The sequence below is a fragment of the Glycine max genome, chromosome 4 (assembly GCF_000004515.6).
Source record: "Glycine max cultivar Williams 82 chromosome 4, Glycine_max_v4.0, whole genome shotgun sequence".
Classification (NCBI taxonomy): Eukaryota; Viridiplantae; Streptophyta; class Magnoliopsida; order Fabales; family Fabaceae; genus Glycine; species Glycine max.
In genome coordinates this window covers 1,482,271-1,500,048 of record NC_016091.4, presented here as the reverse complement: position 1 = coordinate 1,500,048, position 17,778 = coordinate 1,482,271, and the positions used below count along the sequence as shown (strand labels likewise).

The 17,778-nt window shown below is 36.1% G+C and overlaps 3 protein-coding genes across 6 annotated transcripts; 2 read left to right on the top strand and 1 right to left on the bottom strand.

Moving 5' to 3' along the window:
• Positions 1-405: 405 nt before the first annotated feature.
• On the top strand, positions 406-3,811 carry LOC100803824 (ATP-dependent zinc metalloprotease FTSH, chloroplastic-like). Its single transcript, NM_001370538.1, has 5 exons — positions 406-1,713; positions 2,372-2,618; positions 2,706-2,889; positions 3,149-3,320; positions 3,421-3,811. Exons 1-5 carry the CDS (start codon positions 454-456, stop codon positions 3,640-3,642), a joined length of 2,085 nt encoding a protein of 694 aa, NP_001357467.1. The 5' UTR covers positions 406-453; the 3' UTR covers positions 3,643-3,811.
• Positions 3,812-5,487: 1,676 nt separating this feature from the next.
• On the top strand, positions 5,488-9,311 carry LOC100816463 (pentatricopeptide repeat-containing protein At2g06000). Of its 4 annotated transcripts, none has more exons than XM_014774414.3 (5): positions 5,488-7,732; positions 8,417-8,458; positions 8,548-8,628; positions 8,759-8,837; positions 8,990-9,311. In XM_014774414.3, the coding sequence occupies exon 1, from the start codon at positions 5,991-5,993 to the stop codon at positions 7,521-7,523; it is 1,533 nt and encodes a 510-aa protein (XP_014629900.1). In that variant the 5' UTR covers positions 5,488-5,990; the 3' UTR covers positions 7,524-7,732; positions 8,417-8,458; positions 8,548-8,628; positions 8,759-8,837; positions 8,990-9,311. The 4 variants fall into 4 exon arrangements, with proteins under 4 accessions (XP_014629900.1, XP_040870682.1, XP_040870681.1 ...); XM_041014748.1 differs by having other exon boundaries at positions 8,343-8,458; XM_041014747.1 differs by having other exon boundaries at positions 8,343-8,458; positions 8,759-8,893.
• Positions 9,312-13,164: 3,853 nt separating this feature from the next.
• LOC100815394 (protein ALTERED PHOSPHATE STARVATION RESPONSE 1) lies at positions 13,165-16,373 on the bottom strand. The gene is made up of 4 exons (XM_003523486.5): positions 15,326-16,373; positions 15,036-15,220; positions 14,418-14,641; positions 13,165-14,029 (listed from the first exon to the last, which is right to left on the bottom strand). The coding sequence occupies exons 1-4, from the start codon at positions 16,152-16,154 to the stop codon at positions 13,279-13,281; spliced, it is 1,989 nt and encodes a 662-aa protein (XP_003523534.1). The 5' UTR covers positions 16,155-16,373; the 3' UTR covers positions 13,165-13,278.
• Between the last annotated feature and the right edge of the window lie 1,405 nt (positions 16,374-17,778).

The following is a 17,778-nucleotide window of genomic DNA, read 5'->3' as shown; positions in this document are numbered from 1 at the left end:
ACATTATGTTAATAATCTGATACTCACAAATATAAACTTACATGAACCATTAATTTTAAATTATTTTATAAAATATATTTTTAACAATTTGTATATAGATTGTTAATTGGTAAGTTATATTAAGAAAAGAAAAAAAAAGAAAGAACGGAAAAGAAGAAGTAAAAAAGAAAAAAAATTAATTTTTTAAAAAACATATTAAGTATAAAAGAAATTTAAATGGCTTAGGAGGAATAGCCGTATTCCTATAAAAGCAAACCAGGCTTGATATTTTGATTTAGTTTTTGGGTTTATTAACATAGAGCTGTGGATAAACCACGTACACGCGAGAGAAGACCAGGAAAAATCTATGGCATAGAATCCAGCAAGTAGGGCATATATAGACGCTTTGTATGAAACGGTGAGGGTGTGTTTCAAAATCGAAAATCTAGAGCAAAGTGATTGATTCCAGTTCCAATGGCCTTGGGCACCAGCGCCTTGATCGGAAGGAATGTTCTTGTCTCACCCCCAACCCCCAAAACAACCAAATCATCTACTCCGCTACAATTCCTTTTCAAGAGAAGCATCTTAAATGCTCACAATTCACAAGCTGCTCTAGCTGCCCTTATCTTTTCCTCCGCGAGCCTCTCTGTGACCCCACAAGCCCTTGCCGCTGATAACGTCACCCCTCCCCCTGTAATTGAAGCCCAACAGAGCCAATTAAACCCCTCCAACTCATCCTCCCCTTTCTCACAGAACCTCCTCCTCACAGCTCCAAAGCCACAAGCCTCCTCCGACCTCCCCGAAGGCACCAACTGGCGCTACAGCGAGTTCTTGAACGCCGTCAAGAAGGGTAAAGTCGAGCGAGTCAGGTTCAGCAAAGACGGTTCCGCCCTCCAGCTAACCGCCATTGACGGCCGTCGCGCCTCCGTTATTGTCCCCAATGACCCGGACCTCATCGACATCCTCGCCATGAACGGCGTCGACATTTCCGTCGCCGAGGGCGAATCCCCCAACAGCTTGTTCAACATCATAGGCAACTTGCTCTTCCCCTTACTCGCATTCGCGGGCCTGTTCTTCCTCTTCCGCAGAGCCCAAGGCGGGCCCGGCGGGCCTGGCGGGCTGGGAGGGCCCATGGACTTCGGGCGGAACAAGTCCAAGTTCCAGGAAGTCCCCGAGACCGGCGTGAGCTTCGCTGACGTGGCAGGCGCGGACCAAGCGAAGCTTGAATTACAAGAGGTTGTTGATTTCTTGAAGAATCCCGATAAGTACACCGCGCTGGGCGCGAAGATTCCGAAAGGGTGTCTTTTGGTGGGCCCACCGGGAACCGGAAAGACCCTTCTGGCGAGGGCTGTGGCGGGGGAAGCTGGGGTGCCGTTTTTCTCGTGCGCGGCTTCGGAGTTCGTTGAACTTTTTGTGGGAGTTGGTGCGTCGAGGGTGAGAGATTTGTTTGAGAAGGCGAAGGGGAAGGCGCCGTGCATTGTTTTCATTGATGAGATTGACGCCGTTGGGAGGCAGAGAGGGGCGGGGCTCGGAGGTGGGAATGACGAGAGGGAACAGACTATTAACCAGCTTCTGACGGAGATGGATGGCTTTTCTGGCAATTCTGGTGTTATTGTTTTGGCTGCCACTAACAGACCGGATGTTCTTGATTCGGCGTTGTTGAGGCCTGGCCGGTTCGACAGGCAAGTTACTGTGGATAGACCTGATGTTGCCGGCAGAGTTAAAATTCTTCAGGTGACATAACATAACCCTTTTCAAATTGTTATTTAATTACTATTAGAATTTCCCTTCCATAACATACCTAACCTAACCTTTATTAAGTAGAGAGGAGTGCTAGCTAGCATAACACTGTCTGACATATTCATTTTCAACACTGTACACAATGAGTGTGACTTAGTTAGCAACACCAAGCTGAACTCAGCTTGTGGGAGAGGGTCTGAGTTCAATTATATCACAAAATACATTGTTGGACAAAGGTGTGGCTAAGTCCCAGACTTGGATTAATTCCATATTTTGCCCAAAGGACTATTATGGTGGTTACCGAAAAAATTGTTATATAAACTATAAAATCGTGAATAGAGAGAGGATCATTGAGTAAGGAGTGAGACTTGCATAAATTTGTGATTTTTAATAAATTTCAGCTAATAATAGTGTTAGAGTGTGTTGCAACTTGCTAGCAATTTTCTAACATAGATTATTGAGATGAACTTCTAATTTTGATTGAAGAAAGTTTATCAAGAGCACCTCAGCATGTAAGTTTTAAGCGCATTTTTAATTAGATTGGTGCACTTGGGAAGTTTTTGGTAGGTCCACGCTTGAATGCAATATTTCTTGATTGATTTTGTTGCGCCCATTTCTATGTCTGGATTAATCAACTCTTCTTCTCTTTCAGGTGCATTCTAGAGGAAAAGCACTTGCAAAGGATGTTGACTTTGAAAAAATTGCAAGGAGAACCCCTGGATTCACTGGGGCTGATCTGCAGAATCTGATGAATGAAGCGGCTATTCTTGCAGCCAGGCGTGACCTCAAGGAAATAAGTAAAGATGAGATATCTGATGCGCTTGAAAGGATCATAGCTGGACCTGAGAAGAAAAATGCTGTTGTCTCAGATGAGAAGAAGAAATTAGTAGCCTATCATGGTATGCATTTTTTTTATTACCCAAGTTTGGTAAGTGTTGGTTTGTTTTTGGGTATTCAACCTTTTTTTTTTCTATGTTGATTTTCAGAGGCTGGCCATGCTCTAGTGGGTGCTTTAATGCCAGAATATGACCCTGTAGCCAAGATATCAATTATTCCTCGTGGCCAAGCTGGTGGTCTCACATTTTTTGCTCCCAGCGAAGAGAGGCTCGAGTCTGGATTGTACAGTAGAAGTTACCTTGAAAATCAGATGGCTGTTGCCCTGGGTGGAAGGTCAGTGCAACGTGCACAATTACTTTGTTTGATCTTGGATTTTGACATTTGCAAGTCATTCATTCTTTAACAAACTCCACTTGTTGTCAATTGGCTAATGGCCTACTTTTGAGTGTGATCTGTATGACTGTTTATGAACTGTTTATATTATTGTCTACTTTTGCATTATGGGACATGGTTGTTATTTTGTAGATTTGAGTTTTGTGCTTTGAAGTTTGAATATTATCCTGACAAATTCCATGTCTCTATGGCAAAACAGGGTTGCCGAAGAGGTTATTTTTGGCCAGGAAAATGTCACCACCGGAGCATCAAACGACTTCATGCAAGTTTCACGAGTGGCAAGGCAGATGGTTGAGAGATTTGGATTCAGCAAAAAAATTGGACAAGTTGCCATTGGTGGACCTGGTGGAAATCCATTCTTGGGTCAACAGGTATGCTATGACCTAAAATAGGTTGATCCCTTTTACACTGTAAACGTTGCTCTTGAACACCAAAATATATGCCTGACCATTTCAAATGATTGTAATGCAGATGTCATCGCAAAAGGATTACTCCATGGCAACTGCGGATGTAGTGGATGCGGAAGTGAGGGAACTGGTAGAGAGAGCATATTCTAGGGCAACACATATTATCTCAACTCACATTGATATCCTTCACAAGCTTGCTCAACTTCTCATAGAAAAAGAAACTGTGGATGGTGAAGAGTTCATGAGTCTATTCATTGATGGAAAAGCCGAATTATATGTTGCATAATCATACACGCAAGTCACAGAATTATGTTTGTACTATAAAATACGCTCTGACTTGTACACTGTAAGAATCAATAATTATTTTATCAAATTCAAGGAGAAAAAACAATTAGCACAGCAGCTTACGCAATAAATAAATAAAAAATATGGTTCTACGGCTGAGTTACACTTTCGAATGAAGCTCATTTCCAACTTCAAGTATGCAAAGGATTTACTAATAACAGAATGTTATGGTTATTTCCCTTCGTGAGCAGCAGCCACAATCGACATGTCTGCATCCTTATTCATATTTAATTTTGAGAGAGCGACCGCTTGCATGTAAAAAAATGTCTTGGGTCAGTATTATATCATGTTGCTTCGATAAATTTCTTTGAAATGTAATAGAATACATACTTGGCGAGTAACACTCAATTGTGGTCTAAAATCCTTGTCACAAAATGACAAGTCACCAGGCAATATCCCTCGTTGGCTCCACTCTTGGAAAGATAGCATGAATGAAGACGTATTCAATGTAACAATTGAAACTTGCACATAAAGAATTTCAATCTTTACAAGTTAGTACTTAGTACCTCGTCACTTCCTTTATTATCTTTGAGGTTAGTCATCAATAAAATCTGATGAATAACAGTAAGGCCATAAAATAATAAGCATCAAGCATCGGAGATAAAGGATGTTGTGAAGGTGCTTCCTCAAGATTGGGCACTACTAAAGTGCGGCATGTATTTTAGAAGATAAAGTATGCATATCATAATTATTCATAACAAATTCACTTTTAAAAATGTTGCAACAAATTTTATCAAATAATCCTTATCATTTATTTCATAATTGGATAGCTACCAGAATTCATTCTGACCCCGAAGACATGATGAAAAATTAAAAAGGTGGAAGCAAGTTTTATTGCTTTGGTTTTCTACGTGATTTTAGAATAGATTTTAGAACTTTGAATATAATCCAAACATGCAGTTAATATATATTTTTTAACAGTAATATTTTCTTTCTTAGTTTATATGAATTGTTGTATTATCCATTATTATTGCGTTCTCCTCTGAGTGCACCATCCATGATTAATGAGACGCTACAACAATAGTTCAATTCAATAGAGGTGTTAAATGCTAAAAATATCCATCTTATTTAGTTTGTGCTAAATTTTCAATATCAATTAACAATTTCCACCAAATTTGTTCTTAAAAAAACTTGACTTGTGATGATAACAGACATAACATGTTTGCAAGACAGTGGAAAAATATTATCAAAACTACAAAGAAGAATTTATATATCAAATCTAAATGCCAATGATTTTAATTCAATTACCATGTGTGAATTATTATAAATTTGTTATATATATATTTTTATTTTTACTGATAAAAAAATCAAATCTAAAATGCCAATGGAACAATTAAAATAATTAGATTATGACTTGAATGAAAGTGCGTCTACTTTTTTTAGCAGCAAAATGTCCTTCTACTTCTTAGTTCTCGATACTTCATATCTCCACGTCAAATTCTTTTCTTTTTACTTAAAATAAGGAGTTTTTCATAGAGGATGATACACGAATTGTGATATATTGTCTGAAACAAATTTAAATATTAATAATATGTATAAATAACTTTATTTGTAGCTTGATGGTTTTTTTTCTCTCTACATTATATCCCTTTTTTCCTGCCAAATTAGAGTAAAATAGGGCAGAATTCTTTCTTTATCATATGTTTAGTTTCTCAAAAAGTTAAATAATTTTTTATAACAAAAAATGAATAATGTACAATTTATATTTTTTTGTATTTCATTTATTTAAATAAGTTATTTTTATTTCCATACATCCAATTAATATATTATTTGTGTTCCACAATCATGTTTTTTCTGCTCTTAATGGGGGCTGGGCGGCTCAGGTGATAGATGCTAAAACCCTAAGCAGGGAGTAAGCAGTGAGAGTGGGGGATTCCTTTTCCAATCAGAAAACGCAGTCTTTTCTTTTCTTCATCGGTCCCTGGGGAAGAATCGTTATCTTCTCGGCCAGCCCCATTCCCATTCTCCACACTCAATGGACCTTCCGATAAATATATGCCTCCAGTTTAGGTCACGCATACCAGACTCTAAAATCCACGCCATCAATTCAACCAGGTAGCCAAACCGAAATCGTAGACACAATCCAACATATTAATTCATTATTCCAAACGGTCTGTGCAGCAGCGATTTCCCTTGCGCACTTTCTGAATACTAATGGAGAGGAACTTAGAAGTGTGGAGTAGATAGATGAGTTCATAGAGATCGAAGGCCCAATCGGGCCCAAGGAAGAAAAACCCGAAGCGCGTGCATTTGCGGCGAATTAGAACCGATGTTATCGCCTCGGAAACCATGGGTTCGATCAGAAGGGCCGAAGCCTGGTTTGTCAAGATCGCTTGCACTGTTTTCGTTCGCTCCAACTCGCTGGATCCGTTCGTGGGTTATTTCAGTAAGCACCTAACCCCTTCGCTCGTTTACGAGGTCGTCAATAGGCTACACATTCCCAATTTGGGCTTCAAGTTCGTTGAATTCTGTAGACACAAGTTGCACATGAGTCACTCTTATTTGACTTATAGTTTGCTCTTGAGGTCACTCTGCCGATCCAATCTTCACCATACGGCGAAAGTGGTGTACGATTGGATGAGGTGTGATGGCCAGATTCCTGATAATCGGCTGTTAGGATTTTTGGTTTGGTCGTATGCCATTGTTGGTAGGTTGGATGTTTCGAGGGAGTTGCTCGCCGATGTTCAGTGCAACAATGTTGGAGTCAATGCTGTTGTGTATAATGACTTGTTCAATGTTTTGATTAGGCAGAATAAGGTAGTTGATGCTGTTGTTTTGTTTAGGGAGCTTATCAGGTTGCGGTATAAGCCGGTGACCTACACAGTCAATATTTTAATGCGGGGGTTGTGCAGGGCCGGGGAAATTGACGAGGCTTTTAGGCTTCTCAATGATTTAAGGAGTTTTGGTTGTTTGCCAGATGTAATTACGTATAATACTCTCATTCATGGTTTGTGTCGGATTAATGAGGTGGATAGAGCTAGAAGTTTGCTGAAGGAAGTTTGTCTGAATGGGGAGTTTGCACCTGATGTTGTTAGTTACACGACTATTATATCAGGTTATTGCAAGTTTAGTAAGATGGAGGAGGGGAATTTGCTGTTTGGTGAAATGATTAGATCTGGAACTGCACCTAATACGTTCACGTTTAATGCTCTTATTGGTGGCTTTGGTAAGTTGGGTGACATGGCTTCTGCACTAGCCTTGTACGAGAAAATGCTCGTTCAAGGTTGTGTGCCTGATGTTGCTACTTTCACTTCTCTGATTAATGGGTATTTTCGACTTGGGCAGGTGCACCAAGCAATGGATATGTGGCATAAAATGAATGACAAAAATATTGGTGCAACTTTATATACATTCTCTGTTCTTGTCAGTGGTCTTTGCAATAATAACAGACTACACAAAGCTCGTGACATTTTGAGACTGTTGAATGAGAGTGACATTGTTCCACAACCATTTATCTATAATCCTGTCATTGATGGCTATTGCAAATCTGGCAATGTTGACGAGGCTAATAAAATTGTAGCAGAAATGGAGGTCAATAGGTGCAAGCCTGATAAGTTGACGTTTACCATTCTTATTATTGGGCATTGTATGAAAGGGAGAATGCCTGAAGCAATTGGTATCTTTCATAAGATGTTGGCTGTTGGTTGTGCCCCAGATGAAATCACTGTAAATAATTTAAGATCCTGTCTTTTGAAGGCTGGAATGCCTGGTGAAGCTGCCCGCGTTAAGAAAGTTCTTGCTCAGAACCTGACATTGGGTATTACATCATCAAAGAAATCTTATCATGAAACCACAAATGAAAGTATACCTGTTGCTGTTTAGTGAAGTTCTATGGCAAAGTGCAAACCAGTGGATTGACACAGCCTTCCACCATTATGCCTTGAGTACTTGGTGCAGGTGTCTCCAGCTTGTGGATCAAAGGCATGCTATCATTGGGCAGGGTGTCTCTTGTTTCTGGAGATTATCAGTATTTACATTTGCATTGTCATTCCCTCCAAGTTTCTGCTGAATATTTTTGGACCTGACATTAGGTATACTCTAGTTAATTTTGTTGAGTTGATTTTTCGCTTTTCATGGTCTCATTTTTCACTTTTCATGGTCTCATGGCTGGTCTCAAGTCCGGGTAAAGGAGGAGGGTTGTGTTAGGCTCTTACAGCCAATGTGAAACTTGTCAAAATCCCAGACATGGATTTTTCGTTTTTCCTCTAGATTTGGAAATTAGTTTCTTACATGAAATAGGTTTTATTTAGTCTCTTTTATGTAAAATGTAGTGCTAGTAAATTGTTTTTCTTGTTCATATGAGAGTGCATTTACTTCAGAGTATACGGAATTCTCTTTGAAAGAAATTGAATAAAATGAAATGTGAAGCTCGCTTTTTTTTTGGTAAATTATGTTGTACAAAGATTGGAGAGTTATTATTGAGGATTTGCCTAGACAAAAACATTTTAAAATTGGTCTTAAGAAAATTCTTGTGTTCTTAGGCTCCATAGTTGGTAACATACATGATAGAAAATATACATGATAGAAATGTGGTTGTGTCATAAAATTGTTCAACATTATTGTCATTCATGATTGTGTAGAAAGATTTAAAGATTTAGGTCAAAATGCAAAGAACCCTCTATAAGTACAGTTCAATTGCAGAAAATCTCTTGTGGTTCAAAATACAACAGCACAACTCCTTGATCTTAAGTAAACCGTGTATTGACTCCATACAGGTGGTTTCCTGCACTTGCAGTGGTTAAATTCTGTAAGACTTGGTAAGCCCTGGCACTTGAGTTGCTGAGTTTTTTTAACCATATGGAAGTTTTTGGTAACATATAGTTGGTATCCTTTTACATTTGACAAGGTATTTAATCGTGGGGCTTCTCAACAAGATGCTTTTACTGAGATATCACAGTTGGTACAAAGTGCGCTTGATGGGTACAAGGTGATTTTTAATTTGCCTCTTTTTGGTTCATTATGTGTAGGAAGAACCTAATACATAGAAAATAGGTAAAAATAAAGGATGACAACTTTATAACATCAAAGTTCTCCCTGAATTATGAATTTTGATGCAGGCTTATGCTCTAGGATACCCATCAACCGATGTGAAGTGGTTTACTCACAAAATTAGACTTCAATTTGATGAACTCTGAGGTAATTTATCTTTCGTCTCGGTCATACGTGAATCCATCACTTCCATGTTGCTCATGGTACATTAACTGTAAATCTGTACTCTTTCTATTAATTAGATAGATGAGGAGAGTTATCTTTACTAAACCACTTTTTAATTTTCTATCTTTCTCAAGGAAACTAAATTAGATCGTGTTGTGCGAAGAAGAGGACGCGTACTAAGATAAAAGTCAAGTTGCATTTATTTGATCATCTCGAGATACTTAATCTGTAAAGATACTAATTAAACTAATACGTTGAAGTAATTTGTTATTTTTTATTTTTTTATTCATAAAAAGATATTTTTTTTATAAATGTAAGTGATGATTTTTCTTTTGTTAACTATGTGGTAACTAAAATACTCATTATTTACACTAGCAGACACACAGGCCCTGTTGTGTCCGCATTTTTATTGTGCTATTGTATAAAAAATTAATATAATACAATAATTTCTATTTACAATTTCTGAATCATAATAATTTTGGTTTTGAAAAAATATTCTTCCTTTTCCTTTTTTCATAAATTATCTCCTTGACAATAATAGTTTTCAACTGCGTATCTGGATAATAGTTTCCAAGTGCATATCTCATGAAAGATATGTTAAATTAATAAATTAATTAAAATAGTAATTAGTAACAAATAAATGAAATAAAATATAAAAAAAAATATGTAAAAATAAGTTGGAATTAAAAAAAAAATTGGGGGATAAAAGCTAATTCCTTGGGACTTTGTATCGGACTCACACCATCTACAATGATAGAAAAAGTCAACTCTACACCTAACTGTTCCCCTCACTTGGCAATCCTTCATTAATTTCCATTCTCAATTTCTCGTCTTAGTGTAAGTAGATCATTGTACCGTATAAATAGTTGGACAAATCAAAATGAAATAAAAGATATAAATGAAACAGTGAAGAGTGATTAGTGGGTGATTACCTGGTGGTTAGTGGGTTATTGTTGCCATACGAATTAACTTTACACGTTGTATTTGTTTTATATGGTAGTATAGATTCATTAGCGGTGTTTAGAAGACAAACTGGCTCCATGGTATTGGAATCTAGGTGTGGCCCTCTATCAAAGCCCAGCAAGTTTAACTGAGGAGGCATTGGGGTGGTTTCTTTGATGCTCTACTTTTAGTAGTTAATCCTATTGGATCATGGGTCAGAGTAGTTTCAAGAAGGGTATTGTTATTGGCAGTTTGACACCCTCCTTTTCTCTATTTTCACACCCCACCCCACCCCACCCCATCTGTTTTTATTTTATTTTTTATATATAAGAAAATTCCCATTCTGCCCCTTTCCCTCACATATCCCTTCCCATTGCTGCTTCTCCGATAACTTTTCATTTTATTTCATTTTTTTGTGTCACCAATGGAAACTATTTGATGCACTCCCTGTAAGAACAAGATGTTCTAGATGCACTCTTTTCAGAAGTTATTTAAAGAATATCCTATTCTTCAAGACCAATCTTTCTGAGTTATTGCAGTTAGGGATAAAAAAAAACTAAATATTTTATTGATATTTGATTATTCTTTAAACTCATTTCTTTTTCTCCTATCTTTCATCTTACTCGATTTTTCCGTGAACTATTGGATGCTTTTTCACATAATTATAATTATTTCATCATGAACATTGACTTATGACAAAGGAATACAAGAAGCTCTAGGTGTTAGAATTGTGAATACAGTAACGGGATTATCTAAAAAATCAATAATACTGACTGTTGGTGCCCAAAGCAGTTAAATCAATAATAGTGGTAACGCCATTAGAGAGACAATGTTATTATAGTTATAAGGACGGTTGAGGATTGGAAATTCTTGGTAAGGTGAGATTGGAAGTAGTCTTATATAATACCTGGATGGATGGGAGTGAGTCTGAGGCCAAAACCGCCAACTACTAGCCAGCGACAGCATACATAAAATCTTGCGAAGAGATGCAGGATGGACCAACACGTAGAAGAAAATAACGCAAATGGACCTGGCCACACACATGTGTTTGTGATGTATTAATGGATAATACATCAAAAGAGATTAACCATTGTATATGTATTGGTGGATATTAGTTTGATGTGGAAAAATATCATCTGTTAATATCTCTAATCTCTAACTTGGTAGTTTTGTACGCCGATGATAATCATCGATGAAATGTAAAGCACTCCCATTTGGTGTATGCTATGGCCTAACAGTATAAGTTAATATTGTAAAAAAAATAAACAACTATACATAAAAAAAATTAATTGACTTAAATTATAGGTTAAAATATATGTTTGGTTCCTCATTTTATATTTTGGTTTTAGCATGGTCTTCTAAGTTTAAAAATTTTACATTTAGTAGGAGAGAAGTTTTTTCTTACCTTGAAAGCATGATTCTTGGAAAAATGGATTCTTGAGAATCATGATTCCCGTAAAATATGTAAGTAAAACTTTCCTTTCACTGGAGAAAGTTGTATTCTTGGCCCCAAGAATATTTTTGCAGAAAAATGAATTAAAATTGATTTCCAAAAATCATAATTTCCTAACAATCTTTTTTATTAATTGCATACCAAATATGAGAATCATAATTTTTTATTTTAAGATTCCTACAAAAATAAAAAATAAAATCATGTACCAAATGCCTCCTTAAAGTGTTTTTGGTAGAAGTTGATTTTTTATCAGTTTACCATACATAATTAAATAGTAGTTTATTGTTCAAAAAATCAAAATATTAATTAAATACATAAATTTGTATTCCAAAAGCACAAAATAAAAAAAAGAACAAATAGATTACTTTTGAATTAAGAATATCATGGTTCTTGAAAAAAAATAGATTGCTTTTCCTTTTTATTATACGCCTTATTCAGTATTTGTTTTTCTTTAAAAAATATTTTAAAAAAAAATCAATTTCCGAAATTCATTTTTTTGTTGTGGATAGAATTTCTAGAATTTAGTTAAAAAAATATAGTTAATACATTTTAGAAATGATTTGTTTTATAACATTTTGAAAACTAACAGTTCTAGAACTTACAGTGGTTTTAGAAGTATTCAGGAAAAAAAAAGTAGTATTTAGAATAGGAGACACACAAATGGACAAAACTCAAGAAGTAGGCCCGACAAAGAAGGAACAAATATTGAAGGTGTGTTTGGTAAAGATAAAAATAAAAAAGATAGAAATAAAAGATAAAGTGTAAAAAATGTGGGTTTTACTAAAAAAAAAAATATAAAATTTCTTTTTAATATTATTTTTATCATTTGTTTCAAACGCACTCTAAAGGAAGGAGGCGATTTTGTATTTTATTACATGTGAAAAATAATCCGTGTACACTTGCACTACGTATGTTTTGACTGAAATATGAGGGAGGGAAATAGATGGAATTGAAATGGCAGGGATAAGAAATATTTCAGTTGCCTTTTTGCAGGGAAATAAGAGTGAGAATAAAATTGAGTCTCATGAAAATCTTTCCTCCGATCCCATGCGTGAAAGGGAGCAGATTTTATCACAATATTAATCTACTAAGCATGCACTTACAATTTTGTCCATGTATTATAATTTTTGTTCATTATTATAAGACTTTTTTAATGATAAAATGGTGCTTTTATGTTACCTCTTGTTTCATTCCATAATTTCATTAATCCAAATAACAGGTCTTTTATTTTTCTATTTCTTTTCTTCTCACTTGATACTATATCCAAAGAAAGAGCATTAGTGCTAATTTACATTTAGATTGAGAAAGAAAAAAAATATAAGTATGTTACGATGTTGAGAAATAAAAAGAAATTATAGAATATATGAAGGTGCCTGGCATGTGTATCCTCGGTCATTACATGTTGAAGGCAAAAGTGTGAATGTATGCTTCATTCTACGATTGTTTTTTTGGATTTATTTAGTTTATGGTAGGCACATGAAGCTAACAGAGCTTGGATATAAAAGGACTACAGAGCGAGTTTGAAGAAGGGAGTAGACATTTCAACTTACGGCAAGAATAATTATCTGTTCCTTTGCGAGCTTGAACAACTTCATCATTAGGCAGTGGAAAAAACAAAGGAACGGTTTCCAAGTGTTAGAATTTTAAGACTTTTAGAATGTATTGAATACATCTGGGAAGTGGGAAACTTATGTTTGGTGCTTTCATAGCTTTCTAGAACACATTTCCAAATTTAGTTTCTGAATTGTAATAAATTTATTCGAGACACCGAATTTTAGATCCTGCACCAACATCTAAAAATATGTTTTAAAATTAGATTCTGAGAATGAATCTTTTTGGAAAAAAAATATAAAAATGTCGGGGGGTGTCCAAGTTAAAAAAAAAAAAGGAATGTGAAAAACAAGTCCCCGAAAATTTAACAAATGTTTCCCGGAAGAAACTTTGAGATGCTGTATACATAAAAATTAGGTTCAGAAAATTCTGATAACTTCAATCCTACAAAATTCATCCAATCTAAAAAGTGTAAAGCTAGCTAATTTTGTTGGTTTCTCCCAAAACATGATCCTCTTGCTTAATTTGTTGACAAAGTTCTTCATATAAGCGAACAGTGGAGTCTGTGAACTTTTCCATGGCACCAAAGATCTGCTTCAAACTTGATTGTAGGTTAGTAGAATCAACGATATCAGCGTGATGCACAGCATCTCCACGTAAAAGTGCATCAGATTCTTCTCTGCCAACTGTAACCATCTTCCTCTCATGAGCCCGCATCACTTTGTGCATCTTTTGCTCCTCCCTCTCCAACATTTTCACCTTTCTCTCAAATTCTTTGTCCAATGTTAGTTTTTGTTGAAGGTCTAAAATATGCTTTTCCAAGAGCTCGTTCACTCGTAGCATGAACCCATTTACGGCTTCAATTACATTCTTCTCTGAGAGATTATCCACTGCCCTTGACCATTTGTGACAGATCACAAACACAGGTGGTGCCCCAATCTTGCTAGGTGAGAAGGGAGTTGAATCATCGGGTACTTCTTCGGGTTCGTATAATAGACATCTTACCAGCCAACCATTCAAGGCTTTCACATGGGACCTCTGGGCGTGAATCCAATCTAAGAAGCTCAAATTCCATTTCTGTACCTCAGATTTGAGTTTTATTGTTGCATCAATATGAGCATTGCCAGGCTTTGTGTTTAACGATAAGGCATCTAAAGTTTTGGCTTCAACAATTTGCTGATATTGGCATTTGTAACATTCTTGCATATCTTTCCACATTCCGAGAAACCTTTTCCATACAAGGATAATCATCAGCAAGTGAAGGATGGAAAAGAAATAAAATGGAAGGAAAAGAACAATCAGTTCAGTTGATACAGAAGATGGTATGCTTCTGTTCTAATGCAATAATAATATGGTGTTATTGTCTTCACGCTCATACTAATCATTCCAATAATAGTATAAGATTATACACTGTATGCTGCAGACTAAAAAACAAGATAACGGCCTTCAAGAGTAAAATTACTACCGTAATTCTTAGCTATCCAATTTTCAAACCTTTCCATAAAAGGTGAATAATAGAAACGCACTTATTATGGCTCAAGATCATGGCTGTATGATGTATCTGCCGACTACAGAGGCTCAAACAACAATTTGGCAAGAAATTAGTTACGACTTACGTGAGAATAAACCTGTAGATCAGCGGCCACAGCTCCTCTTCTCTCAACTTACTAATTGTAATAGATATCTTGTCAACTACTTGGATAGAAATTTTCATTTTTGTAGATAAAATCCCAATGAAAGTTTGAACAGAATCAATTTTCTGTGCATCGGCATCCTTTTGTTTCATACGTCTCAACTGCTTACACTTCTTCTGATGAAGCATACGCAATTTCTCCTCAGCCTTAAAAAAAAAAAAAAGTCAATTAGGGATAGTCAACAGGTAAAAGACACATTTCATTTTCTTTAATTTTGAGCCTTACTCTTCCTCACAAAACTGACTTATAAAATTTATAAGCTCTCATTATGCACTATTTTTAGTCAATGTAAAACATGAATTTTTCCCAATATATCATTTTTAGGTGTAGTGCCTGAACAATACATTTCCATAATAGATCTAACTCATCTCCATAAAACCGGCCTGTAATGTGAGGTATGCCTAAGTTATTCTGGTCAAAATGAGAGTTGGGTTTTTCCAATATACTTAGTTATTTAGTTTGCTATATTTCAAAAGACTAAGTAACCCTTTGTACATACTCAGGAGGAAGCAAACTAAAAAGAAAAATAGAAGTTTATACCTTGACTTCATGATACAGCTTCTTCTCCCACATACATAGTTTTTTCAGAGTAGAGCAGAGATTGGCGTAAGTGAGATCCTTGTCTCCTTCATACCCAGATCCCATTCTCCGCCCAACCGAGGATTTCATGCATCTAACCCCAAGAGGACTTGAGGGAGTAAACACATGCATCATCTTGCACGAAACTGATCCCGAATATCTCACACTTTTCCGTTAGTTTCACCAACCACAAACACTTGAAAAATTAACGATAAATTAACAGAAAAAAACACATGCACCACCATACTTACCCGGGTTGAGGTCAAATTTTCGATGGTAACGGAGTTTCCCAGCGTCCAGCATCTCCAAAACGGGGTTCCCCGACTCCGACGCTTTCTCAAACAGAATCTGAATCTCTTTCACTGCCTCAGAGAAACCTTTCGCAGAGTCACTACATTGCTCTGAAACTAATACAACTTCCGCTTTCTCAGAAACCACCTTCTTCTCCTTCGAATCACCCTTCTTTTTCTTCGCTTCTCCATTTTCCTCCTTAGATTTAGACCCGTCACGTTTCTCAACCTTCCCCTTTTCATTCTCGGCCACGTCAGCGTCACCGCCGCCAGGAAAATAAGGCACGTGGTACTTCTCGTACGGCTCGAAGAAGTTAAGGAAATCCCAGGCGGAGCCGGAAGGAGGCGGCGGAGACGGCGGCTTCGAGCCGGAATAGCCACGCGGCGGAGAAAACGGGGGGTAACGAGCCGAGTGAGCGTAGTCATAACGCGCGTGAGTGAACAATTGGAACTCTTCTTTTTCTGCGTCTTCGGTTTCTGATTCGGAATGCAAAAGCACGTGTGCGTCGTCTGAGTCCGAACTAAAGGAAGAAGGGGAGTGAGGGGGTGGAGATTTCGTGGCGACAGGAACTTTGGTTTCCTTATTTGGGACATTAGTTTCGTCGGAATCCTCGAAACCGTCGAAGAAACAGAGGAGAGCGTGGCCAAGTGTTTTGAGGGCCTCCATGTGTGCCACGTGTGCGTCGGCGAGGGCGTAGCTTTGGCGAAGCGCGTCGTCCAAGAACTTGCAACGGTCACGGCACAGTGCCACCGCCGGTAGCCGGTCAAGTCTCGAGGTGTTGCAGCCCATGATGGTTCCGACGAGTCACCACCGGCTAGGAACCCCAAACCGAAAAACAAAATAAAATTAGATTATAGTATACGCTAACGCTTGGTGGAAAAGAGTGTGATTTCCAGGTTCTTAAATATTTGTGACGTTTGGAATGGTGGAACGAATCGGTTATAGTGAAGTTGATTTGGAAAAGCGTTTTGTGTTAATTGGTCAGTTCGATAATTAAGCTAGGAGTGGACCGCTAAGTGCAATGTGATAATAAAGTGGCGGGTAGCGCATCTAACGTCTCTTTGCTGTGGTTTTTTTAGTTTTTTTGCACGGATGGTCCTCAATTCCACTGTTATTGCATGTGCATTCTAACAAGGTAAGTTAAGTTAACTCGACTCACAGCACAGTCATCGCCGTTAGATGCATTCAAATTCACTGGAATATTTGCTGGAAAAAGGAAACGACAATAACTCTTTTTAAGTAAATCACCATAAGGAAAAACTTGATCTACATGCTGTTTTTCTCTCTTTTTTTTTTTTTTCTTTTAATCTTTTGTACAACTCACCTTCGTGTCTTTTGTTCATCAAATTAAAATCATTATCACATTTTGTAAAAAACGTGATTATCAGTTAGTGAAAATTATAAATTCGATGAAAAAGTGTACCTAAATTGGTTCCACAAAAATATCTACAAATGGAATGAATAATTGTCCGTAATATTGAGAGACCGGGTAGAGACGGGTATAAATCCATAAATTTATGCATATATACTACTATAATACCCACTCCAAATATATATATATATATATATATATATATATATATATATATGTTATTTATACAAAATTTTCTGTGAAAAATAATTATATTTTTATGACTAATACTCAAAGTTTTTAATCTCCGCTAATATCATTATCAAAGAGTTGAAAACCCAAGATTATTATGTTGCATGATTATTCCAGAGTAAAAAACTTTAAACCTTTAATTATATCTTTTGTTAAACGATTAGAATATTAACTTAACAATCGTTATGTTAGATGATTATCTTTGTAATTTCATTTATTTATGAATTGAATTTGAATGAACTAATGTTATGTTTATTTATTTTTAATATTATGTGTGTATGCTTTTAATGTTATATTTAAATTATTTAAAAGTGAATTATTATTATTATTATAGTAGATGTTTTATGCAATTTTTTTATTAATATATAATTATTAACCTTATACATAAATAAACTGCGGATCCAAATATAAATATATAAATACTCGATCTATATGAAAATAAGATTAAAATTACTACTTGTGAAAATATGGGATCGGATACTATACAACCCTATCCAAATCCTACATATTTTCATCCTCTTCTTAAATAAGTTTAATTTCAATTATTCGTGACATGCAGAAATAATTTTATTACAAATTCTAATTAAAAAAAAACAACTTTATCATTAAATTTGCATGTATGTACAGTGGAGAGATGTAAGAATCATAAAACTTTTATGAATAAAAAATCATAAAAATTGTATGCATAAAATAACTTTAGGCAATGAATTTTTACTTCAACCACTAAATAGCCAAATTATAATATAAAAAAATAATCTAAATGTTTCCTTAGTAGTGATGTTTTAAATATGTTTTTTTTATATCTTTTAA